At 44.1% G+C, this 26,367-nt stretch overlaps 2 protein-coding genes across 7 annotated transcripts in view; one reads left to right on the forward strand and one right to left on the reverse strand.

Moving 5' to 3' along the window:
• Positions 1-2,802: 2,802 nt before the first annotated feature.
• On the forward strand, positions 2,803-5,818 carry LOC100646647 (ionotropic receptor 25a-like). Its single transcript, XM_012320217.3, has 4 exons — positions 2,803-3,516; positions 4,028-4,566; positions 4,991-5,320; positions 5,542-5,818. The coding sequence occupies exons 1-4, from the start codon at positions 3,232-3,234 to the stop codon at positions 5,816-5,818; spliced, it is 1,431 nt and encodes a 476-aa protein (XP_012175607.2). The 5' UTR covers positions 2,803-3,231.
• A 6,667-nt stretch (positions 5,819-12,485) lies between these two features.
• Positions 12,486-26,367, reverse strand: part of LOC100644834 (putative tyramine receptor 2) — a 54,123-nt gene continuing 40,241 nt past the window's right edge. For 4 of the 6 annotated variants that reach the window (XM_012319738.3, XM_003392912.3, XM_012319789.3 and 1 more), the window contains one exon: positions 12,486-21,296. In XM_012319738.3, the coding sequence (XP_012175128.2) occupies positions 20,071-21,296 (1,226 nt within the window). In that variant the 3' untranslated portion in view covers positions 12,486-20,070. Of the gene's footprint in view, positions 21,297-23,446; positions 24,652-24,711; positions 24,734-26,367 lie in introns of those variants that run through there. The other 2 variants (XM_048412672.1, XM_048412649.1) reach the window with 2 other exon arrangements.

A 26,367-nucleotide genomic window follows, 5' to 3' on the forward strand; every position in this document is an offset into this window, starting at 1 on the left:
GAAAATATTTCGATATTTACCGTAGAGAATTATATGTCCTATGTATCCATATTATATTAATTAAATGAATAATTACATGTCCCATAATTACATGTGTTATACAAAATATGTTGAAATTGCGCGATACACATAATATATAGATACAAAGTATTTACAAGTTCCAAACATTTTCGCGATTAACGAGAGTCTTAAAACAACGGAGGAATCGTTTCTCGTTAATTAAAGAAAAAGAAGAGATAGATAGATAGATAAATAAATGGAGAGAGAGAGAGAGACATACAAGATACCGAGAAGCTCGTAAAGACCAAATGTGACTCTACTAAGAAGATTCTAATTACTAGTTCTCAACTTCGTTCCCTTTCTCTTTACCGAAAGTAACGTCATTTGATAATGAGGATTCATTCGACGACTGGAAGATAGAAAGGCGAGGGTATTTCGTCAAGGACTGCATTCTCGTCCGTGTCTGCCTTTTTCCTTCGATTTCTCGCTCTCTTTCTCTCCCCTTGTCTCTCCCCTGTGCAACTAGCTCCGAACAGACGCACAGCCACGGAGACAATATCATACGTCGGGAAAATCGAAGAATGGGAAGCAACAAACGTATCTATGTGTGTGCATGTCAAGGTGCTCCAATTTGCGTGCGAATACGTGGAAAAAGCTCGCCGGTGATTTTACAATACGGCGCCTAACTATAGTGCTCGGCATTGTTAGAAAAGAAATACTTTGTGTAAAAAAAAAAAAAAGAAGGGGGGGGGAGAAGAAAAGAAAGAGCGGGCGAGACAGAGAGGGAAAAGTCGAGGAACAGACCGAAAGCGAGGAGAGGGAAAAGAGACGGTGGAAAAGCAGTGGGCAAGCTTTCAGTGTGCCATTGCCGCGGCAACTAGCTACATAGTATAGAAACGAAGCCGAGAATCAGCCTTCTCGAAGATTTACAGTCACCGTTTGTAGCCAACAACTTCCTACAGCCATTGGGAAGTTTCCGACCAACGCAGCGGCTTTCCACAAGGATTCCCAAAATTTGCGGGTACGATCTATTGTCGTCGTTCAGGGATTAAACGCGTTAATGTACTCCGATCGAACGATCGTCTTTCTAACGTAAAATTGCCCTTTATCGCGAAACGCGGGGCAAGAAACGGAGAACGTTAAAAACGTATCGAAATTTTGCAATTTTCCAACGTGATCGAAAGAAATAGGAGAGGTCCGGTACAGTTTCTGATTTAATGCAGCGACGATATCGGTGCTAATTTCCCACGAATTGCATCAAACGATCCGGTCTTTTTCGACGGCGCCGCGTTTTTTCGTTTATTTTATCGGGATTCAGTGACTCGCGGCAATTAAAGTTCGCTTGGCGATCGCGTTCTCCACGCTTTTTCGTTTCGTCCTCGTTATACCGCCGCGCTCTTCTATCGGCCTCCCTTGCCTTTTTGCAGCTTTTCTCCTTTCCCAGGGATGGAAATTCATAATCCAATTTTCGAGGGCAGCGGTGGTTTTTCGGGTTATTAATCGCGGGAACGTGGACCGCGCGCAAATATGACGATATTTCGGGGCGGTAAAAAAAAGGGGGAGAGGCAGTGAAAGCGAATCTAACCGCGGCTGCAACGACGATAAATTTACGTCGTTAATTCTCCTGGCAAAGCCGAATTGGCCTGCCTTTGTTGTAGCACGCTGCCACCGGCAATAAATTCACGATTTCGATATCGGCTCTGCCAAAAGGTTGCCGACGAATTAATAACCGATCCATAGATATCGTCATCTGGCTTGCGGCTCGATGAGATTCGTAATTATATCGCATGGTACGCCACTCTTACCACCCTTATTTCTCTCGAGATTTACCACTCGACCGATCGCTCAGAGATACGTTCCAATTTCCCTGAATTCCAACGTTTGTTATATTCTGTTTCGATCTATTCCTGGCTATCGAATTAACACCAGTAAATATCTTCGATGTTTTCCGTTTTTTTTTTTTTTTTTTTTTTTTTTTTTTTTTTTTTTTTTTTTTTTTATTAAAATTGAGAAACGCGAACGAGCTCTGTATATGACAGCAAAATTGATTAATTATTAAGATATTGTACATCGTTCTATCACGTGTTTCTATTCTCGTTATTACGCGAAACACCTTGAATTACCCAACTACGAAATTACACGTGCGATCCCTGAGTTGATCACCAAGGGTTGCGAATAGTTACTTATAATTAAATAATATAATTGCGACGAATATAAACGCAATTAATTCTCGTTCTGAATTGTTCAATTTCAATTCGTACGGATTTAAAGGTGTATACATATTTGGCTAGGCTTTTCGAAAAGGCTAAGACGAAAGCTTACCAAGGACAGATTTATCCGCGTGTCCATCACCGGTTGCATTAATTACTCGAAACCGCGGCACCGGCTTTAACTACGAAATTTATGACGTCGCTCGTCGTCCACGATTGCGATCAGAGTACGTGTATAGTGTCAGGCTTCCGAGCTACGAAGATTAATAGCGCCTTAAGTACAGGGATTTGACGTTCTAAGACGTTTCGGCGACACGAACAAATTTACGGAAGCCTCAGTTTCGACCCGGAAACGGACACTCGAATCCACTTCTCCGAACTTTGTTATTTGCGTTTTCGTTGTTAATACCGTGGCGTGCTTTGCAAATTGAATGTAACAATTCCAATTATGGACAGTGATCGTGTCAGATACGTGTCCGTGCTTACCGTATTATCGACTATCCTTTATTTAGCCTGTTGATTATTTCGGAGAAAGCGTGCAGTAGTCGCGTGTAAGTAGAACAAGTTGGCGACTGGTCAGACGTGTCGGATATGCGACCAGTTACTACTATTACCTGCTTTTAAACTCTTACACTTTCCTTTGCTACGTTTGTTTGCCTGTTTGAAAGACACGAACATTTGAATATAAGAAGAATTCGATAGAGACACATTACCGGGAAATATTTTGCTATTTTATTTACAACAAAAATTCTATTCCACTTTGTTCCTGGAATACCGTGAATCTATTAATCTCTGAACTGTTCTTTCCCTTAACGTCTTATAATATACCTTTTATCCTACGATCGAAAGCAACGTTTCTCTAACAAATAGCCGAATATAACCGCGATAGAGCGTAAGATTTTCACGAGGTTATAGAACAAAAGGGGTGAACATCGCTCGATCTTTCTGCGAAATTAGATAGGTGTATCTCGCGGCCATAAAACTGCAACCAAGCCAAGAGAAAAGTAGATAAAAGTAAGAAATGACCATCGGAAGCAGACCGATCTATCGGGCGGTAACGGGAATCGCTCCACCGTATGTCATGTACAATAATACCAGTGGCGCTTTTTACGGATATTGCATCGATCTTCTGAACGACATTGGATCGTTGGCGGGTTTCGATTACACGATCAGAAAGTCTTTCGACGAAAAATACGGGGATTTGGACCCGAAGACTGGGCTTTGGAACGGTATGATCTACGAGTTAACGAGCAATACGTCGGACATCGCTGTCGGACCCATATGGATCACATCCAGCAGGGCTCAGGTATTTATCGATCCTTGCCGCGTCGTAAAAAGAATATAAAATTTCTTTTCGTGTCCTAAGCGACGAACGAAACGCCCGGAAAGATCAATTGATACACAGACGTATATTTGATACATCTATTTTATATCGCGATGGCGGAATGTGAATTCCGCGTCGATGATGAGCGTTTCAAAATCGTTCGAACATTGGCAGCGACTAAAAAGCGATTCGTAGAATACGCGTGGAAATTTGTTCGTGCGAGATCTTTAAGAACGCGGTATGATCGAAAAGAGAGAAAGAGAGAGAGAGAGAGGGAATGTTTGAAAAGTTTTAAGCGAGAGGCAAAGTTCGAGAAAACCACATTGCGTCGAATAAGCAGTTATCTTGAAATTATTATTCTATTACTTTTACTTCGCTTTTAAAATTGTTTAATTCGAATCGCTTTACCGGTAAGCTAACCAGTAACCGACGATCGAACTTCTCGATGATAAAAAGTTGGTAAAAGTTAGTGGTATAATGGTATGATACCCAGGTAGTCGACTTCGCTGTTCCGTACCAAAGACCAAGCGGTTTCACGATAATGATGCTGAAGAAAAGGAGGCAAGTCCCGTTCCTCAGATTCCTAATGATCTTGGAGATCGATGTCTGGATAGGTTTTGCGTTCGCTTTCCTCTTCACGATATTTCTATTATATAGTCTGGAGAGGTACTCGCCCTTTAGCTACCGGAACAATCGGGCAAAGTATCGGAACGAGGCGGACGATCGATTCTCCTCGTTGAAGGAGTGTTTCTGGTTCGCGTTCACGTCAATCACTCCCCACGGAGGAGGAGAAATGCCCAAAAATTTATCAGGGAAAATAGTGGCCGGGACCTGGTGGCTGTTTGGCTTCGTCATGGTCGCCGCTTACTCTGCCAATCTCGCGGCCTATGAAACTCTAGAACGGTTGGAGAGAAACATCGAGTCCATGGACGACCTTAGAAAGCAGTATCGAGTTCAGTATTCCACCGTGGCCAATTCCTCGGCTTTCAGATATTTCTTAGCAATGAGAAGGACGGAGGAATGGTTCTACGCGTAAGTCGCTCTTGCCTTTTAGTGCCATTTTCCACTTAAAAAATGAATCCTCTTTCAGGGCCTAAAATTATTCATCCCACGATGATAATTAATTATTCATTTACGATATAGCCACTGTTTTCTTATGACCCGACGAAGAAAGCTTCTTGCTTCTAGACTAGTTACGCTCAACCCTGCCGCGATCCTCGAATTTTTATACTCCGATCTTGCTCTCGTTTCGACGAACAAAGATTTTTAACGCTTCGACGTAGAGTCGAAACGAGCAATGCAACGGTGTTTTCACATCTTGTCCGAGTTTGAAGTATCGTTTGGCGTTGCAGAGATGCAAGCAGCTAGTTAGAACGAGCTAGAAAGTAACGCAGCAGGGTTAACATCGATTCGAACGGTTCTTGCAGAATGGTAAAATGAACATTGCTATATATAGGAACTGGAGACGTATGGCGTTAGACGAGAATACACCAGAAGCAAAGAGATCCGATTATGCCGTGTGGGATTATCCGTTGGAGGACAAGTTCACGAAGATGTATCTTGCGATGGAAGACACGGGATTTGTTCGGAGCGTGGAAGAAGCGGTGAAAATGGTCCGGGAAGCAAACCGTACTTACGAGTTCGCCTTTATAGCGGAAGCTATAACCGTAAAATATCTGATGTTGACGAACTGCGACTTCAGACAGATCGGGGAAGAGTTTGGCAAGAAACCGTTCGCTTTTGCGGTACAGAGGGACTCTCCTTTGAGAACGAAGCTCAATGACGCGTGAGTCTAACGATCCAAATCGATTCGTTTTCTTGTTCTGCTCGGTTTCGTACGATATCGCAACGGTCAAATCCTAGTCTCTCGTAGTCATAAAATTGAACTACGCGTTTCCGGGCTAACGATATTACCATGATATAATCTCGAAGTGGAAGAAAACGACTGCCATTAGCTCGTTCGTTCGAAGCTCCATTTAGTGCGTAACGATAAATGTTTAATTAAAGGATTACCAAGCTGGCAATTGAACGGAGATTAAACGCTCTGGAGAAGAAATGGTGGGACGAAAATCCTTCGAGAGCGAATTGCCCGGCTGACAAGGATTTTAACGCGGGCTTCGACGTCGACAATTTGGCTGTTACGTTCCTGCTAATCCTTCTCGGTATATTGCTCGCTGTTCTAATACTCTGCCTTCAATATTGCTGGTATTGCTATTGGTTAAATAGAAGAATAAAAAAAGTAGGCCTCTATGCGACAACGCGATACATTTCTCGTGGAAAATAAATAAAAACAGAAAAATGACAATAACATGGCATATTTGCACGTTTTTCATGCTGTTTTGTACGTGTGTGTGCTTCCGTGAATGCACAGCAGTATTTTTTCAAACTATGTAACAAACAGAGCAACGAAAAAAGTAAATGTTAATCAGAGGAAAATGGTTGTTAGCTATTGCCGCTTTTGTTTGTTCATCAGTTTCGCGTATCGCGTTGTAACGTAGCCGAGGCATATATAAATTCCGATATTTTCGATTAACATGTACATCGATCAACCAACCTTGCCCGTTGTTCTTTTCTTTATCCTTAACTAAAATTAAAATCATTCCCATCGATCGTTCGAACGATTTCCAGAAAAGAAGAAAAAGAAAAAAGAAAAGAATCAATTTCGTTGAACGGTGCGTCGCAAGTGGTCACGATTTTCAGTCGCAAAGATATCGATAACACGTTAAAATGAAAGTTTCAACGATACACGTGAGTATGTACGTACACGTGACGAGAGGAAACTAACGATCGACCGGTCAATTACGAGATAACGAGAGGTGACGGCACGCGACGCGTGACATGCAAATTTTTCGCGGTGACTCAACGTCGTACGCGACCACTATCCTCTTCGCGGCAATGCGAGTCGATCTGCGATCGAGAATTTCGACGAGAAACTATCGAAAGTGAACGAGGAGACAAACTGCGTCGATAGGAAAAATCGAGTGGATCACGGCCGTGGCAACCAATGGACGAAAACAAATGAAACGATGCGAAAGCTTAGCTTTGAGTGGCGAGACCACCGTCGGTCGCTTGACCGATTTTTGCACGCGATACACCGGCCTCGAGAAGCACCGTGTACGCGATCGAAACCAACTCGATTATCGGCCGGTTACTTATCGTGAGAAAATTAGCTGCAATTTCGACGCTGGATTTTTTTCTTCTGTCCGATAAGAGGAATTATTTCGAGGAACTTTCGAAGAAATTGGAGAATAAAGTAAAAAAGGGGAAAAGGAATTACGCTGATCTCGTAAGGATGGAACGTAAAAATTGATGATCATTGCAGTTGGTTTTTATGTGTTCGGAATCAAGTTCGTGCAATTTATGATCGCCACCGACGATGTTTCAAGGATTTTGCGGCGAATTTGCGGTTCACGTCGAGAGGAACGCCGTCGTGAGTGATCGAGGGTCTGCGGGGACGTGGCTCGTTGATCTTCGCGAGTAATTAAATCGTTCAATTTTGAATCTCAGGCTTTGAATTTTTCAATGTTTAAATATTCATTTTCGTAACGTGGTTCGTCAAATTCCCACTATAATTTAGTTTTAAGTTAAAGATACACCGATGGCTACGCGGTTTAATTTTCTATCGAGGGAATGTTTCATTTAGAGAAATTCCGTTTCCTTATTCCAACTTATCTACTACGATTTATGAAAGTTACATAATCCCAGCGGAAACTACGACTCTGAAACGTTATATTCGAGAGAATATCGGTACAACCATAGCGTGCTTATTGCCAGTAACAATTATCGCAATAATACACACATAAACTTTAATTTTTCGCGCACGAAGGCCGTTGCACCGATCTTTCACCGGATAGAACAAAATTTCTCATTTACCGGAATCGTCGAGAATTTCGCGAAGAATTTTAACATCCGGATAATCCACGGGTCCATTGTAAATGATTAATGGTCCGCCAGTGAAGTCCTAGAACGGTCGTACAACTATGTCGTGGCGGATCCTTCGGAGTAGACTAGAACTAAGCATAAGCGATCGAAATACAATCTGTCGTTCGAGTGGCTGGTATACGGTGAGTTGACGGGTCAGGCGGTATAATTTTCGATCAAATATTCTTGATACACCGTCGTACAACCCCATGAATGTCAAGTATTTAATAATACCAGTGGACGATAATTGACGATCCACCGAACGTTTCCTAGTTTCCAACATGGTCGTAACGATTTACGAGCGTGCAATCAGTTGCAACGTGGTGGTTCGTTGTTCTATTCGTGCCTCAAGGAACGATACACAGATACAAGCTCCGTGCATTCTCGCATCAATTTACATGCAAATCGATGGACCGAGAAAATCGAATTTCAGAAAATTCTACGGTGAAAAACATCGCGCTGGTTTATCTTTAAAACGTGGCGCGTCGTTCAATCGTTGTAATATAACGTTATTACGCGATAATTGCAGCTTTGATAGATATTAGGCTGCCGGTTATCAGTTTCAAACGAGATACGAGATCAATGATAGAGCGACCACCTACACGCACCGAAAAATTTAATAAACCGTTATCATCGATCGATCGATTCTTGCACGCTTCGCACGTTGCGGTCCTGTCGAGCCCGATATTCAGATAAACCCTGGTTTACTTTTGTCCGTTAATTCACTATCGTATCGGTAATTTGTTGTTATTTCGTAGCGGTTCTCAACTGGACACATTTGTGTGCAAACTAAGCTGTTATATTCTCAAACGATTGTCTTGTACGTACGTCTACGGGATATTGATCGGATCGCGTTATACATATGAACGTAACGAAGAAACGTCGTTCGCGAGGCTTGTTCTTCCACTTACGAACAGTTTCATTGATCCTTCTAATACAGCAGTCGAGATCTTACTCGTACCGTGTGTCGTTTCTTTCGGTTTACGAATCGTAGAGTGAGAAAGACGAGCGAGATGCGAGTCAGATAAAAGGGAAGATCGACCAGCCGATCATCGATACCGGTACATTTATAGCGGAAAATAGAATTGTTCGAAGCTGGAGAAATAAACTTCAAACGACGTACTTGCACCCGAATCTTTTTCACAGCTTCGTTATCTAAAATCCACCCTATAGAAATCTTCCGCATATTTTCCGATAGCCTGTATATTTAAAAAACGCACATTGCACGAGATATAACAGAATATCCTAGAAACAACCGTTCGTAACTCAACGAAATAATCTACGAGATTCACGTGTCTTTATATCGGCGCAACAAGCAAAAAGAAAGAAAAATAGCGCAAAAGAGGGTGAAGATCGAGTTATAACCGGTCTATATGCTGTTATTACCGAGCTATGCTGTATTCGGTAGACTGACTCGTAGTCAGGACACTTTCAGTGGGAGTTATAACAACGATCGACACCGAGAACGAAGATGAAAGAGCACTTACCTAGATCTCGCGATGAGGAAGGGGGACGTTTCATTACGAAAGCCAGAAAAGCGCGCCTTGGTCTCCCTATCGCGAGTTGCACGTGCACCCTCGGCTGGATGATCGCGAGAAATAGGAGGGTCCAATAGCTGATTCGTGCCGTGTCGTGATTCGTGCACGTGATATCGCGATCGTACGATGACCGACGTCTGAAAGATTTTCGGATATCGCGAATTGCAATATCTTTTGCGCCGGTTGTTCGTTCGTACTTGCGCCGCCTCTTTCGCCCACGTGAAAGCAGCTAAGGTGGTACGAGCTAGTTTCTTCTCGACTACTGTTAAGGGCAGAGGTCGGAAATAGCCGGCCGCTACTTGCAGCTTCCTCAGGGGCCCTTCGCGACAAACAGCACCGCGTTTGTTTGTCCACCGGGAGAGTGAACCGGCATCTGCAATTATCTTCCGGAATTGCAAAGGCTCGCGTGCACTCCGGGGAGCGAGCTGAAACGTCTTCGTGTACTTTGTGTATTATGCAGAAACGCGGCGTGTATGCGCGAAGCTATGGGCTGTAGATTTCACGGAAGAAGCGTGACAAGCACGTTCGACGATCCGTCTAAATATCGAAACGCGCGAACGTCGCTTTAATCCTCGGGACGAGGCTGATTTCCAAAGGAGGAGATAGGAGGAGCTGGATATTACGACGATTCAAAGGGAAGAAATCGAACTGGACGGTTTTCGGTCGTTCGAATGGACAGAAGCGATATTCGTTCGAGGAGCTGGGCGAAAAAACGCGGCTGCGCTATGCATAAAACATTAATCAGAGACGTTAATAGGCACTCGGCTGGCGTGGATTTTACAACTTACCTCGATAACGAAGTTCCCCCGGAGGCCACTCATGTATTTTTCATTGAACCTGCCTCTGGTCATCTACATGCATATTTCGACTGCGTTTTCCCGCGTCGTTCATTTTATTTCCCCCTGTTTCGTCCTTTTCTCCCGCTTCAGCATTTCCAGCGCTAGATATATCTGGCGCGTGTACACACCGACGTTGCGTATAAAAATAGTCGCGGCGGAAAATGAATTTTCCAGCTTCTAGAAAGGGACGGGCTCGGCCAGGAAACGGAGCAGAGCAAACAAGACGAATCGACTAAGCCGTGGCTGGACTTGGTTAGAACGTCACAAATATTGGCACTGGAGTTTTAAAAAATGTTCGTTGCTCCGAGTTAATCTTGTATCTTAGTTAATTGTGGCGCGCACGCCAGACCAAGGCAAAGTGGACGAGATGAAATTTCGATGAGAGCGAAGCCGGTGAGATAAAATTCCTACGAGCGCAAAGTCGGCCAGGTGAAATTTTAACGAAGGCAATGTCCAAATAAACGAAATAAACGAAATCAAATTTTCACGAATTAATGCGTTTCTAGAGGAGTATGAAAGAGGGTCAGAAACGAATCGATAAGTTTCCTTGCGCCAAAGTCATACGCCGTAAGCTTCGTCGTTCCGATGCTTTTTCAACTGATTCGTTTGATTACCAGCAAACAGAGTCATTTGCTGAAAGGAATGAAACGCTGGTTCTGGGAGTTATCGGGTTGATGTTACTCAACAAGTTGGATAGAAGGGATGGTTGATTTACGAGCACACGCGAACGCAACCTTTTTCTATAAATTCGTAAACGATTTACGTATCAAAAGTAGTTGACCTTTGACGACAAATTTCCATACGAATAATTTATATTTGAACTTTCTTTTCTTTCTCGAGACGACGAGATTATCGAATTAAAATTCAGATACCTTTCGAGTATCGTTTCATTTAAAAAACTGTGTAGGTGGAAACGAGATATCGTAAAACGAGGCAAAGAGCTATAGTCTCCGCGAGAGAGTCAAAACGCGTAAACGCGTAATCAGAGACATTTTTCGGGAAATAAGGATATGCAGTTTCTTTTCAAAAATATACGCCGCGGTATTTTTAAGCGGTAACTTTAGATTTAAAGACCCGGTTATTAAATAAGAAGCGACAGAAACGTAATATTCTACAGGTTTAATAAAAGAATGTTCGCACATAATTTCTACTTGCCATCTTAATTTCATTTTTCCAAGCTTCGTAACGGTGGCAGCATCGATAGGCGTTCCTCTTTAAGCTTTTAATTTACGATACGCGCTGTATCATTCCCACCTAGCGTACTGGTGGTGCAACAGATTACTCCGTTCGAATTAATCGTAAAATACCCGAGTTATGAAATTCGACTGCACGTGAAAATTCTCGTAATGTAAAGCGTCCGGAGAAACTGCAAGCGTACAAATACGTGGAATAGTGTTCCTTAATTGAAATTCTAGGACCAAGAATGGTATTCCAACTAACTCGTAACCTGGCGGCTTTGCCGGCCACGAGTTCGACACGATAGGACGATTTCGGTTTCCTTTATTTCCGTTACAAAGGAAAAATTTGAACGCGGTTGCCAACGAACGCGCGACTGCCGCCGATGAAAACGCAACCGCGGCAAACCGAAGGGCGCCATAATTCCGCCGGACGATTTGTCGGCCGATTCAACGAGCGTCGCGCGAGATCCGTGAAAACGTGATTCCCGAGGCTCGAATAAAATTGCACGTTAAAGTGTCGGGTATGCCGTGAAATCTCACTATGGGAGATTAGAGCGAGCTCTGGATATATCGATCAGCCATTGTCACGTACGAACGAGCGGACGCTCGATGATGTGGTAGGAATGTTTATCGAATCGCATTTTTATCACCGCTATCCGATAACATTGCTTTTTCCCTAATGCTATGAGATTATTCGATTCGGACGATTATTAATGGCCGGACCAATGCCGCATTGTTTTCAAACGCTGCCAATTACGATCTATGGTTTTCGTGACGCGATTATTACGCGCACGCAAATTTTCGAATAACACGCGGGTCCTCTTGAAACTCGGTTGACCATCGGACTCGTAATTATTGGTATCCGTTGATACGTCGAACGATCGTCGGTGTTAACATATGCCGCGATTCGAGAGTGTCCGCTCGCTTTTCGCGTGATACATTTTCGTTGAAAAACTACGCACGAATCAAATTGCGAGTACGCTCTCCGGTGAAAAGTTTTGGGACGCGTTTTATCGAACCGACCGAAGAAAGCGTTTGGGTGGTTGTTTCATGAAACTCACGTACCACCGTTACCATAAATCGACCCAAGGGTCCGGACGCGTACTTGGGTCGATTGAAAGTAAAATCATTTAGGACACGTGTTACTTTCGATAAGGTTCGACGAAGAGTATAAAATACGACTTATTTGCAATGCCTCGTGGAGAAACATAGCGACGGGGTGGAACAAACTCGTTGGCCGTTTACTTTAGCCACTGAGATTCCGTGTACCATGCACAAACACCGCAAAAGTCGCAAACTTTCTGCCGCTGGCATAAAGCGCAGCCTCGTTCCATTCCGCGACTGAAAAGCTGCCGCAACTGCAGGGATACCTTTACTTTTGATTTTTCATACAATCATTTGACTATGTACATAGACGAGCGTGTGCTCAGGAGAATGGGGAGGGGGGTGCTTTCAGGAGATTAATCACATCCGAAAAGGGTTTCCACATTTTACTGGTATATACTGGTATGCGTGTGTGCGCGTGTGTGTTTGTGTATATATATACATATTTTTTCTTGCGTATCTTTTTTATTTCTTTCTCATTTTTCGTTCACACGGCGGACGCACGAAAATCCAGAGTCAAAAACCGTTCGCAATGGACAACGATAACAACCGTGTTTCCCCTATTTTTTCCCCTATTATCCACGAACGATCTTTTAAAAAAATCGTCGCGCATAATTTCCGTGTAATTAAACCCTGCGTATTTCAGCGATTAAAAATATTGCTATGGAAATGTAACGCGTTTATTCTCGGAATAATTATGACACGAATATTCCGATGCAGAGATATAGCAGAAATGATTGGTCGCGCCATTTCCTATGAGATAGGAACGAGCAATACGCGAATAACGAAGAATCGCGCGAATAAATAAGACAGCTATTGGCAAAATAATTGTTGTTCGACGGAATTTAAGCAAAGAGAACCACGTCTGTGGTAAAAGAAGAAAAAGAAGTATAAAGGAAAGAGACTGTGAACAAAGTTTTCTAGCAAATCTGGTTAGATCCGACGCATTTCGCGTGTTTGTTCAAGGATCGCGTATTCAAACGAAGCTTAAAGGTCGTAAAATTGGACGAGAACCGTATAGTCGAGCTGTCTATACGCCACTCCGGTGATGGTGGTGGTGCAGGGTTAATCCACGTGAAACGCGAAATACGAAATATGGAAATTAGATACGCGGGACTTCCGGCTTGAAAATAATTAAAGTGATTCACCGCGAAGGGCACTTTGCGATATTGGGGCTTCGTGGATGACACAGAGAGGCGTATTCGGTCCGAAAGTAACGAATCTCGTACGAGCTTGAAAATTCCCACTCTGTGTATCTCTCCTCTGCTCTTTCCTTTTACTTTATTCCGTTTCTTCTACTTTTTCAAAGTAGCGAATGCGCGCCAATAACGAAGATCGAATATACGTGAAACGTTTAAAGAATTGCCACGCTGCATCCGCGTGGAAATTCCGTGCGTCCTCCGATGCATCGACAGTGATTTTTTCGCTTCCGGTTTAACAAGGTTGCCCACGTTCGAGAAGACAACCGACGATCGCTTCGATCGATTTACCATTCACGCTACGCTCCACATACTAGTTGTACACCTACACGAATGCATTTTTTGGTATCTTCTTCGTCGATATTCTTTGAATATTTACACACTCAAGCGGCAGGCTCGCATGAACGCTCGATGGTCCGTGCTTCCGGGGCGCGATCGGAGCCTTTTCTCCTTTGCCCTTCGTCTTAAATAAAACTAGATGCCACTCGTCGTACGATCGAGATTCATTGTTTTTTCTTTCTTCGTATCGACGAATGTAATCGTTCGAGTTCGTTAAAACCTTCGCGATCGACAGTGACATCGATCAAAGCACGCGCGTACGCAGAGGTTGCCGATTATTTGGTAAGCGCGTTCGAAGGAGCCGATGGTCGATCGGTCGCTATGCTCGAGTTTGGGCTACTGGCTGAAGAAAATTCTCCGTTTGCCAGGAACGTTCGCGAGCAATCTCGTCCTCGTGCGCGACGATCGAGCCGCAACGAACGGGTTTACGAGAATTTATCAAGCGGATTTGAAAGCAAGCTTGTCGCGGGAACGGCGATCGAAAGAGCAAGAACCACGTTTCGAGGTATTTTTGAAATTTTTATATGCAAACGAACACGCTTGAAATGCGGCGGCAGGGTGGGCTAACTTCGTCAACGATTTTATTTCATCAGCGTGTCCTCGCGTGAATATTTAATTAACATCGGGAGGGCAGATAAAAATCCGTTGATTTAGAGTACGCGTTTGTCGCGCGATGTTTCGGTTATAATGTTATCTACGGTATAACGAACGGTGTGCATGCTTTTCAAGCGTACGAATTTTTCTATTTTCCGTTGTAACGGATTTACAAGTGACAAATGCACAAAACGTACCAAACGAATGGCTATCGTTAAACGACGCGGGCGTAGTCTTAAATTACTTGGATGGTTTACTGGCTACTTTTAAACTGCGAACACGGGCTTTTAAATTAGGAGACAAGTCTGTAAAATTACGCTCGACGTTAAACGTCCTCGAAAAATTCGCTCCACCGGGACACGCGTTTAATGTAATAAATTCGTTCGGAGAGAGAAGCTCCATGGCGCGAATCGGTTCGCCGGACTCGAGTTGTATTGCTATACTTGTAAATCACAACCAATGGAGTATTAGTTTAATAACTAGATGTGTATATATATATATATATATAATATATTTATGTATATGTTATACGTATCTAGCGTAGTGTTTCTCTCGATCGGGCGACCAGGCCCAATTTTACGTAATAATTTATATGTATATATATATAAGATCGTCGTGGAATATCGCGGATCAATTTGCAGCTTCTTTTCGTGTGGCGAACGTATAAAAAACAGTCGCGGAAAAAAGCCGCGAATCGGACAGAATTTCTTAAAAATATCCGTATGCTGGTCGATTTTGCAAAGCATACGATCGGCAAAGAGGAAAGAGGTAAATGGTGAAAAGAGATATAGAAGAAAGAGAAATGGACGAAGGAATTTATCCTGCGCGTCGATCCGCGATACGTTTCTCGATAATCAATCTGCTGATACCGATGTACAAGTAAATGCAATGCTTTAATGTAATATATCATGTAGTACAATAATATTTCTACGCACTGCCGAACTTCCCATCCAAGAACCATCAGCGAGATCTTACGACAAGCAAAATCTTACGAATTCGATCATTTTCCCCGCTAGAAGACGATCGCCTCTCATCTAAACGATACGTTACACATCCGTGTAGATTCTAGAAAGTGATTGCAACGTATATATACGTACGTAAAAAGTTTCGATAAATATCGAAAGTATTATTCGGGGGACGGACTCTAATTCCTTCGACCGACGAAAGAAATACACCGTTTGCGTCGAATTAGTCAACAGGACTGGGATGAAAACGTTGGAACGAAATTGATTTCGTTCGGCGTCGTTTCGCGATGGAATAATTCCGGCGAAACGTTCGGGAAAGATAGGCGAAGAAAAACAAATAGGGAGAGGAATTACGGGATCGAGTAATTTGAAATTCTATGGGCGCAGTTCGGTTGTTCGACAAGACAGTGAAGAGAGTGTACTATTCGTCGGAGCTGTCGCGGGCTATCGGTGAAACAAGCGTAAAAGGGCACGCAAACTGCCAGGACACGAAGGAACAAATGGAAACGGACGAGAACGAATCGATTGGTAGGGGCAGATATTGTTCGAAACAATTTTCTAATTGTACAACAACGCGTAATTACGCTAATTCTAGCCACGTTTGCCCATGGCACGCGTGTATTTCCTGCAACGAATGTTTCGTACAATCGAAAAAAAAAGAAAAAATAACCGGTGAAAACGTGTCCTTCCGTGAAAAATAAAACACGTCCCGTACGCATCAGTCAGTCAGGAAATACGATTTTCCGGACGCTGTGTAAAATGTACTTTTTTTTTTTCAATTCTCATGTTTTTTATTTGTTTTTTGCTCGCGTCTCTCGTTTGGCATATTTCTTTCGTTCTTCTTCGATGGAACAGCGAACGATAGAAAGATCGACCAGCGAACAAATTTCCCGTAGCTCTTTTTTACGATGCGGGTATCGCGCATTGATCGCTGGTCGTTTTTAAATGCGAACGCGTTGTAACACGTGTTGCTCTACCGTCGGATATTCCGTTGGAAAAGAGAATTAAAAACGAGATAATATCGCTGGTATTAAAAAGATAATGCGAAAGCTTGCATAAATGAGATAGCTAACAAGAGAGAAGGCGGTCTCGTCGAAATAACGTAGCAGCGAGTAATTGTCTCGGAATAGCTGATTAGAGAAAGCAAAGGAACAACGGTCTCATCGGTGACCAGTGGCTCGCGAAATTCGCTCTTCGTATGGTCAACGATTCGAATGTATGCGATCGACGTGAAAGTGGTAATGGAGAAAATTTGCGATAACCGAGTCTGACTCGTCGTTCCCGAGCTTAACAGGGATGGAAGGGGAGCGATATAGCTTACGTTTTACGAGCACTTCGAGAGAATGTGAAGTCCAGCTTTGCTGGAAATCGAGTCAGCTTCTCGTAATATTCACTGTCGCGTTACCAGAATCTATTATCGTAAAAAAGGACAAACGCGTATAAAATAAAAAAGAAAAAGAAGCGAGACAAAGAAAAGGGGAGAGTCGGAAGACGAAAAAGAAAAAATTTGTGATTTTTAAAAGCGAGGAAGAGAACGGAGAGAAGATCGTAACCTTGACGACGATTGGATGACACGGAGAGGACAAAGCGAAGAGAGCGAGGCAAGAAACGAGAACGTAGGGAAATCCACGCAAAGGATTAAAGAAACGCAGATCTGGGATCGGATTCAACGTCCAATTAAAACTGTTGAAAAGTCGCGCTTAATTCACTCTTGGATAGGAATTCGTGCCGCGTTTGGACAGTGCCACGAATAAAGTAATATTCATTTGTCTATCCTAATAATTAAAAATCTTGTAGCGTCCGTAGCACGGCTACGAACGTGTTCTCACAACCTTATCACAACCTTATTATAGAGCGCCCTGGTGACGAGGTCGAGTTTTTTGAATTAACCAGCCTTTCGCGCGATCTCTTTTCGCATCAGTAACCTACGATACGTCTGCCGCTGATACTTTTCTTTTTTGCCATGTGTTTTTCTCTCTTCTTTTTCTTTTTTTATCTTTTTCCCTCCATTCTATACCTTTTTAACTTTCCCGTTACTTTATTCGATTTGGCGCGACACTCGAGGGGACGGTAAACGTGTCACCTGTTCCCTCGTTGATCGGTAACGACTCGTTTTAATTTAACTCCTCGCGCTTCAATCATTCGCCGATACGACGATACGTTATGCCGTGTTTCATCAGCGGCGCGCGTTGTTCCCCGTGTCCTATTAACGAACTGATTCGCGCGTACCATTATATTATTATACCACGAATCGCTGTGCTCGGTAAACGATCGCGTATCGTTATTCACTGTCCGAACCATCGATATGTATCGAGTATACGAGGCTTTCTTTTTCACGCTCGACGAACGCCAGAGCTTTTACTTAATTAAAGGACCGGCGAACGTTGAGGCACGAAGAGGCAACTTTTTCGATTTTCTTCGCGTACGAGCGCTTCCGTTTCGTGCACGATTCGTGTGCTCGCTATCGCTGCTCGTGGAAAGAAGACTGGAGGCGACTTACATATAATTTTTATACACAGACACATGCAGACAGCCGCAACATTGTCCTACTCGTGTCGCATAATTTCTTCCTTTGGTGCGTCTATACGTGTTACGAACGTAACTTCGCGTTGAATCGTTGACGTCCTCGTCGATAGCGAACCGACGCGACGCGTCCTTTTTCTTTCCTTAGCTCGCTTTTTTCACCTTTTTTTCTTCTTCTCTATTAACGGTAAACTTTTTCTTCTCGCACTTGGATTCTTCGTTATCGATATTCACAACCATAACACTTGCGATTAATAACGAACGGAGCGAGTAACGTCTACCGTACATTTAAGAATGCGCGACATCTCTCGCTCGTTATCGTTGCCAAGAAAATACCAAACTCTTTGCTCTTTGCTTTTTCTCCTCCTGGGAGGATCGATGCTCCAGTGAAAGTTTTTCCTCGAAACCTCGACCACGCTCCAAGAAAAATCGACAACAATCAACCACGTTGATCTCGTTACAACGACCCGGCTAACGAGCTCCACTCGTCCATCACATACCCCGTTCTCGATTCTACGGATATATGTGCGAGATTTCTCTATCGGTACAAAAATTAACCTGTTCGACGATTTCGAACGCTTCCTTTCAAAATTAACAGCAAACCATCACCGATACAAAGAATTACCCGAACTCGATAGCTTAACATTGCTTATCTAATTAAAAAGTAATTTCTAAAAAAAAAAGTCCAACCTCGATTCGATTGCAACTGTCGAGTCTCGAGATATTTTCAACCGGTTGCCCGACCATGAATTTAGAAGTCTCGGCGACACTTTGTCCAGAAGATTCTTTGAAGAATGCAAGGTTGAACGTGGACGAAGCGAAGCAGCTGACTTTAAACAAAACGTTCTTTTTACGAGGACTATTTAAGAGAACGATCATCGGCAAAGAGGGAGGTAACCGTGTCTATTGTTCCGCGAATTAATCCCCGCTCGTTTTTTGCTATTAAAAGAGCGCCAGAGAATCTCGAACGAGTTGTATCCGCCTTGTGCACGATCTCATTCGGTAAGTGAGTTACATTACGAGCGCGTATACCACCCTAGGAAACGTATATTCTATCTTCTAAACGTCTTAATCGTCTTGGTCGATTTCGTAGAAAATTCCTATTCGTAAACGAGAATCTCTTTGAGAGTGGCAAACGAGAAGAACGCACTGGCCGTGTTTCGGTTCTCATCGACGCGTCGTCGTCCGATCCATCGTTTCCACCTTCTCTCGTATTATTTTAGAACTCGATCGAACTGGAGAAAAGGAGAGGCGGAAACGAATCTCGACTCTTTATCCGCGAGTATCGCGAGAAAAAAGCTGGAAAGCTGCGCGAAGAGGAAATTCGAAAGGCTCGTATTCCCATCGATTCATCAGGCATCTTGAAATTCTTCTGTTCCCAGGGGAGCGATATTTTACGAGACTCGATAGAAAATGGAACGATCGACTCGACGCCGCGGTCGAATCTCTACGCGACTCATACTACTTGAAAACGTTGCCTATTCAATGCATCGGAGTGAATCGACTACCTGTTTGGACGAGCCCGACCGACCGATCGAACGAGCGTTGAACGGATCGAATTCGTTCTGCTGTGATTGTTCGCGAAACGAAGGTCCACTGCGAGTTTATTCTACGACTTAAAGCACCCAAGTAACGACGCTCAACGAAAGGAACGAACGATCGGGGGACCATCCAGCTTGGAGATTTCATTTCCTTAAGATTCCTTATCCGCGCGCCTTGCTCCCTCGCTCGCTTTGCAGAATTAATGGAACAACTTTAATGAAACGACCTTTTGCGAGAATATCGCCGGTAAATTAGACTATCGTGTTCGCCGTTTGGTCGCTTAATCTATGCCGCGCGATTGGAACTCGCAGTTTGCTTCGCTCTCGTTATCTCGTCCGGGTAAAATCGACGTTCGTGCCATTGAAAATTCATCTAACGTCTGTAAATTGTGCACGGCCGTCGCGATACGTCGTCGTCCGCGCCATGTACCGATAGATTTTCACTCAGCAAACGCGAAACACGTTTTCGTTCAAATTTGTCCATGACCTCGTAGCATCGTGGAACCACGAAGCCATATACCGTCTCGTGGCGCGAAAAAAAGTGCGAAACGACGATGGTGGTAGCGTGGCTGATCGACCAGCGCATCCGCCTTCATCGTCCTCGATCTCGGTCCGGAAAAACTCCGGTCGAACTGCGATGTTCGCGTGGTTGTTGTCGTCTTGCTCGACGACCGTTCTCAGGCGGGTCGAAGTTTCGCTGTCGTTCACGGTGTACTCGGCGAGCGTAACGGCAACAAGAACGAACAACTATGTCTCTCACAGTCTCGGAATAGAACTAAGCAGCCGGTTCGTGATTCAACGAATGCGCAGCAGCTTTCTGAACGCTCTTCTATAGTCGAGATTGAAGATGGTGTAGATGAGCGGATTCAGCGCGCTGTTCACGTAACCGAGCCACGTGATGAAATAGACCATCCGATCCGATGGACAACAAGCCGGACAGAACGGTACGATCACATACATGAGGAAGAATGGTAGCCAGCAGACAACGAAAACGCCCATGATCACGCCCAGCGTTCTCGCAGCCCGTCTCTCCTTCGACAACGAGATTCTTTGTCGTTCCTCGATGAATTGATACACGGTGGTGGTTGTCGCCGGTGCTCGGCCACCGGTTGTCCTCCTGGAGGAGGACGTGGTCACGGTGCCGCCACCTCCTATCGTTACCTCGGTCGGTTCGTCGTCGATCAACGATGGTTTGGCGTGCGATCGAGGCGTCGATCTTTCGTTATGGTTAGTTTCCGAACTGACAGACTCTTCCGCGTCGTCCACCTCGCGATGTCTGGTGGATTGCACGGCGTTTATTCTACTTTGCCTGGCTCGTTCTCTCAGTCTTCTTCTCGTCGCTAGGAAGATCTCGAGATACACCAGACTCATCAACAACAGAGGAATAAAGAACGAGCCTAACGACGAGTAAATCACGTAGCCCTGTCTTCTGGTTAACTGACAGGGTGTCCCTGGCTCCAATTCTTCCGGCCAATCGTTCCAACCAATCAAAGGCGGCGAACTGATCGCACCGGACAATATCCACACGCCCGCTATCGTCGCTAGAACTCTCTTCAGCGTTCGTTTCTGCGCGTAATTGATAGGATCGGTGATAGCCCAATAACGATCGAGCGCGATCGCGCACAGATTCAGTATACTTGCGGTGCAACAGAGCACGTCGCAGGTTAACCACAGTTTACAAAGGTGTATACCGAAGATCCACTTGCCCAGAAGAAGATAGGCGACGTTGAAAGGCATCACTAAAATGGCGACCGCGAGATCGGCGACCGCCAGCGAGACGATGAAGAAGTTCTGAACGATTCGCAGAGGTCTGTAGGTGAACACACTGAGGATCACCAACGCGTTGCCGAGTACCGTAGCCAGAACGAGGAAGCCTAGTGTCAAAGAGGCGGCTGCGGCTTCCCAAACTGGCAAGTTTGATCCTGTTTCCTCTTCCGACGGGCCGCAGCCTGTTACCTCGTAGTCTTCGGTCATCGTGCCGCTAGATTCCCCGCTCGAATTCATGTTGTCGAGCCTGCTCCCTGGAACAATAGATCCTCGTTAGCGTAAGAAGAACGGATATTCTATCCGTCTGATGATTAACCAAGGATGTGCAAGCCTGTTCTCGCGTGATTAATATTAAATTCGTATTACTATCGCGTTATAGGTTCACGATCGTTTATCAAAGAAATAAGTAAAACTGGCGTGTTTCGCGCGATATCTTTTTGAATTATCAGGCGAGCTCCATTAATTATCATATCGATTAATTTTCAGTTTTCAGCATCGCTCGCTTTTGCAGCCTTTGCCAGAGTAGAAATATAAAATTAACGATTCTGCGAAATTAACCGTAAAAGTAAAGGTTCTGGCGCGAAATACGTGTATTTTTATAGACATTCGTTAACGCCGATGATTATACAAGGAACGTCCATTGTTTGGCGTTCGTTGCGAAGTAGCGGATCTCTTTAACCCGTGAAACTCGTAATAGCGAAAAGGATCTAATTTATGATATCCTCGAGTATATGTTTCTTCCTCTCTCTTATGCTAACAGGATTAAAACTGAACTACTTTTCCAAAAGCTTTCCTCCATATTCTGCTGAAGAATTTTTTTAACGCTTTATCGTTAAAAATATAGCGCTACGAAAGGACAAGCGAGTCGCATGGAAACGTTAACGATGAAAATCAAATTGCTCGTTGGCGTGAAATTTCACACAACACCGAGAAATAGCACGATGTGTACGTGTATCGTAAGGTTTAAGATCGATCTCCTAATGCATCGTTGAAGCATTCTCTCAGAATTAGTTTGAGAAACCGTAATGCATCGTTTGTTCGCTAGAATCGTTGCGATTGCTTGCGTCCCTATCGTCGATCAAAGAGCTCGGCTACACGCTTTGGCTACCTTTGAAAAGAGCGATACAACGGCACTCGATGTTGCGTTTCAAAGTAATCGTTTCGTTTGAAGGGCCATATAGAAAATAACGGGAAAGAGCTACACGGCAGCGGTTTTAAGTGCCTCCGTAAATCCTGGCAACGCCAACACAGGCAGCAGTGTATTTTCCCTTTTATGGAGTCTCGTCGTTTGCATCCGCTTGTTTTTTCTTCCCATGGTGCGGTGTAGGATTTTACACGCGATGGTTCAAAGCGATCCAAGCCCGGACGAAGATGATCCTCGATCGGTGACGCTAGAATTTCGCCGATAGTTCGCGTAAGATTGCCACGCGTCTCAACCATCGTCGCGTAGATATCTTAGTTTCATCGCTTTACCAGCAACTTTCAAACGCGTTCCTTCGCCTATTTGCCGGCTGACTGGTTGGAGAGTTCGTTTCTCGGGCAACTTACAACCGCTTTCTTTCTATCAACGAGCAAAGTTTCAGCAGGGGACGCTAACGAGATTTAACGCGTGCTAACTCGCGTTTCTTCGTTCAACGAAGGAGCGTTCGTTAACGGAAAAGAATAATCCGGTGGGAAAGAATCAACTAGAGAGAAGCGAGTGTAACAGGATGGCGAAATAACAGCTTCGGCAAACAAAGAGATAAGAAGAGATAGACTCCGTACTTTGAATAGTATTTTCTCTGGAAATTGTTCCAGAGATACACACGCATGGGATAATCAGCTTGGAAAACAAAAGATCTGAAAACACGAGAACGCAGCTATTTAAGGGGAGGATTAAACGATTGTCGCGGCTCGTTTTAACGCACCGCTATTTCCCGTGGCTTGTGCAGCTACACCAGCACCAAGGTTACAACGATGGTTGCACCGTGAAATTCACAAGTACCTCGTCGAGCGATTCGTTTCCGTTTAGAACGCAACAAATTCCGCGACTATTCGCCATAAGCGGTTGTACGCTGGCTGACCAACGTACGCCCTCCGTTCGATTTATCCGTTAGTATGCAACCACGCGCGGAACGTGCGATATTTCGTCCACCGGTCATTAGAAATTTAAATTAACCGCTTGGAACGATAAGAATTTTCAAACAGAACGCGTCACCTCCGCTTCGTTCGTTGGCCGTTACGCCGCGAAAGGAAATGCCGAGTATCTCTCGGCGGGGAAAAAACGAAGCATCTCGGAGCTATAAGTAATCTGCTCGTTCAAGGGGATACAGTTTCTTGGAAAAAATGCTAAGAGGTATTAAAATCCGAGAGAAAGAGAGAGAGAGAGAGAGGAAAAGTATTGTATATTTAGACGATACTATACCTTTATGAAGGTATATAATTAGCGTACTTCGCGTCTTCTATTTTCATAGAATCTCGTAGCCAATTTTCTCCTTCGAGCCACCTGCTCCCTAAACTCGAACGAACACGTTCGTTGGTTATCAATGTCGATCGGTTTGCCAGCAATTTTTCTATACCGGAAAATTTATCGAATTTCATCTTCGAGCCAGCGTTGTCGAAAGAGGTGCTACGTGTAAAAGCAGAAGGTCGTGACATCAAAAAAGAAAGTACGATTAATTTCTGTCGATTTCATGTTCCGATTCTTCGTTGTTTCGTTGCTCGGGAACCGTATTATCGTAAGCAATGATCCATGGCGAAATGAAGGCACGCTTCGTCTGCTGGAATCGCACGGAATTCAATCTGTTCTTTAAGATGGAGAATGCGATATTGCCAGGGAAACGTTAATAGATTCCGTGGCGTGTTACATTTCGATCGATATTTGAAACGGGCCGGAGATTCATTCTCTCGCCCATCTTGTTCCCTTCGCTCAAATACACCTGCTGACAGACCGAGAATAATGAATAAAAATAGCTGCAAGCTGGAACACGCGCGCCCCGTTCGTCGCTCGTCCGATATCTCGCGGCGCCAAACACGGCATATCTAGAATTTTCCTCGATATTTACGTGTCCTCGGTAAATTTTCTTCCCGTGTTCGTTACAGGTCCATCATATGCGCTCGCCGTGTTACAAAGGAAAGTGAAACGTGTAATTTGTTGGCTGATCACGTTCCTCGCCACCTGTCGCGCGTAAACAAAGTTTCTCGAGAGTTTAGGGAGCAAGCACTCGCAAAAATGTACGTATCAGGCTGCAGCATATGAAATTTTGGTTTTAATAAAATAAAGCTTCAGGAGAATATACATGGTTTTTTTCAAGCGTGGCAAATTTAATTAAAATAGCTGTATTATTCCAGAATTGTACAAAGTTGTTGGGTATTCTTCATCTACCGAGATAATTTGCCGTACTCTGAGATGGGATAGACGATGCTTTTGATCTTCTGTAAATCAGAAATTTATGTTTCCAGCTACTTTCGCCTCATTGTTCTCAAGTTGAAACTCGCGCAAGTACAACACAGAAACATTTTAACCATTCGCCATCACCACGATAGTGATAATTTGACTGTTTCATTGTAATAAATCTTTTTAATATCGAATATATATGCGGTAACTTAATGGGTCTTAGAGTAATTACAAGTAATGATGTTTTGGCTTAACAAGCAATACTCAGTACAACGAACGTCTTATTATCATACTCGGTTTTCAACTTCCCGATTCATACTCTCCGGCTCCTCCACTCACACTCTCCGGCTTCTGTACTCACTCTCTCTGACTTCTCAACGAATACTGTACGACTTCTAACTGACACTCCCCAGGCTAGCATCCCTTTGTCTTTTCTTAGCTCCACCACGCATGTGTTCTGCGAACACCCGTGGCCAGGGTGTTGAAGGACCGACGACACATCGATGGACCCGACGGTGCTTCGGCTCTCGCGACATTCTTTATGGTTAACTAGACATTTTTCTTAGGCCTTTTTCCACGATACTACATATATAATATATATACATATAATTTTCTTATTCTTTAAATAGGTCGATAATCTGCGAGATGATATTCGCTAGACAAATTCGAGCTTCGAAAGGTAGGACTGTTGAAATGCGTGAACCTGACAGGAAATTCTTCGTGCGCCCTAAAGGTCGTCAGCACAATCTTTATCCTTTTAAAGATAAAAGGATAAAGATCAGTTTACTCGATGAACGTTTTAGCCTCGATAAAGACACAATGTTCGAAGAGAGAAGCAATCGAGATTGAAGGTGAAATCGAGCAATCGTGTCTTACCGGGATGGAAGCGTGAACCCGAAAGGATAAAGAAATTCGTTCTACTAGCTTTTGAGGATCGTCGGAATCCTCGTAGCGAGCCAGCCGGATAATACAAAACGGATCGAGCGAAACAGCCGTTTCTACTTTCTCGGAATCAACGATCCGACCAAGCACCTTTTTCTCGCTATATACATAGAGACGGAGAAACGCACGTAAGAGACATTTCGATTCGACGAGCTTTTTATCCGAAACACCGTTTGCTTGCGAGCTCGAAGGGTGAAACGGTGCCATTATCGAGCGCGAGTTAGTCGCTCGAGCGATAAACTTCAAGTTCTTGTTTGAAGATCTTCGAGGCATAGTGCACAGTTAGCGTGGGGCTTTTTCTTCATCCTCGCACGGAAATGTCAATCGATTCGAGTTTGCGTGCCCTTTCGCTTTCATCAAGGAGGAAATGGAAAATGTGCATTATACAGGATGTTCGGTAATTGGTAGGAAATCGGGCGATAAAAGAGCGACGCTTTCGTAAAATCGTTTCTCTCGAGGACGAAGCCTCGTACGCAAACTCTTCGTTTTACATTTTCGACTCATCTTCTCGCGGGGAATCGCACTTTGCTCGGACCAACTCTCGAGCCACTCTGTATATTACGCGTCACCGTGGTCGGGATTAATCGAAATTACACTCGTAAATGGCGCACGGACTTTTTGTCGTTAACATTCCCGTTTTCCTTTGGTAAGAAGAGACTGGTGCTGTTTTCCCCGGCGAGAAATGAACTTCGAGCAAGTCCAAGTGCTGTGCAAACAGGACGACGCGTCGCTTCCTTGTCTTCGTAATTTTTAATACTCTCCGCCGACCCTTGTTTTCTCTCTCTTTCTCTCTTCCTCTCTGTAGCCTCGTTACCAAAGAGGGAAGAGAATCGATCTCTCCGCTTGCCGGCCATGGAACTCGATTGCAGGCGAAGTCGAACCCGCGAGTCGTCTTACCGTTTAATTAAAGTCAGACTGACGTCCGATGAAGATTAATTCGATTATATTCTCGCGAGATCGAATTGATTTTATCGAAAGAGGAATAACTAAAGACGAATCTCTATATC

Source organism: Bombus terrestris, chromosome 1 (genome assembly GCF_910591885.1).
Source record: "Bombus terrestris chromosome 1, iyBomTerr1.2, whole genome shotgun sequence".
In the NCBI taxonomy this organism is placed as follows: Eukaryota; Metazoa; Arthropoda; class Insecta; order Hymenoptera; family Apidae; genus Bombus; species Bombus terrestris.

Coding starts and splice junctions, on each gene's coding strand:
- LOC100646647 (XM_012320217.3), top strand. CDS start 3,232: ATGACCATCGGAAGCAGACCGATCTATCGGGCGGTAACGGGAATCGCT. Junction 3,517..4,027: donor TCACATCCAGCAGGGCTCAG/GTATTTATCGAT, acceptor TATGATACCCAG/GTAGTCGACTTCGCTGTTCC. Junction 4,567..4,990: donor ACGGAGGAATGGTTCTACGC/GTAAGTCGCTCT, acceptor TGCTATATATAG/GAACTGGAGACGTATGGCGT.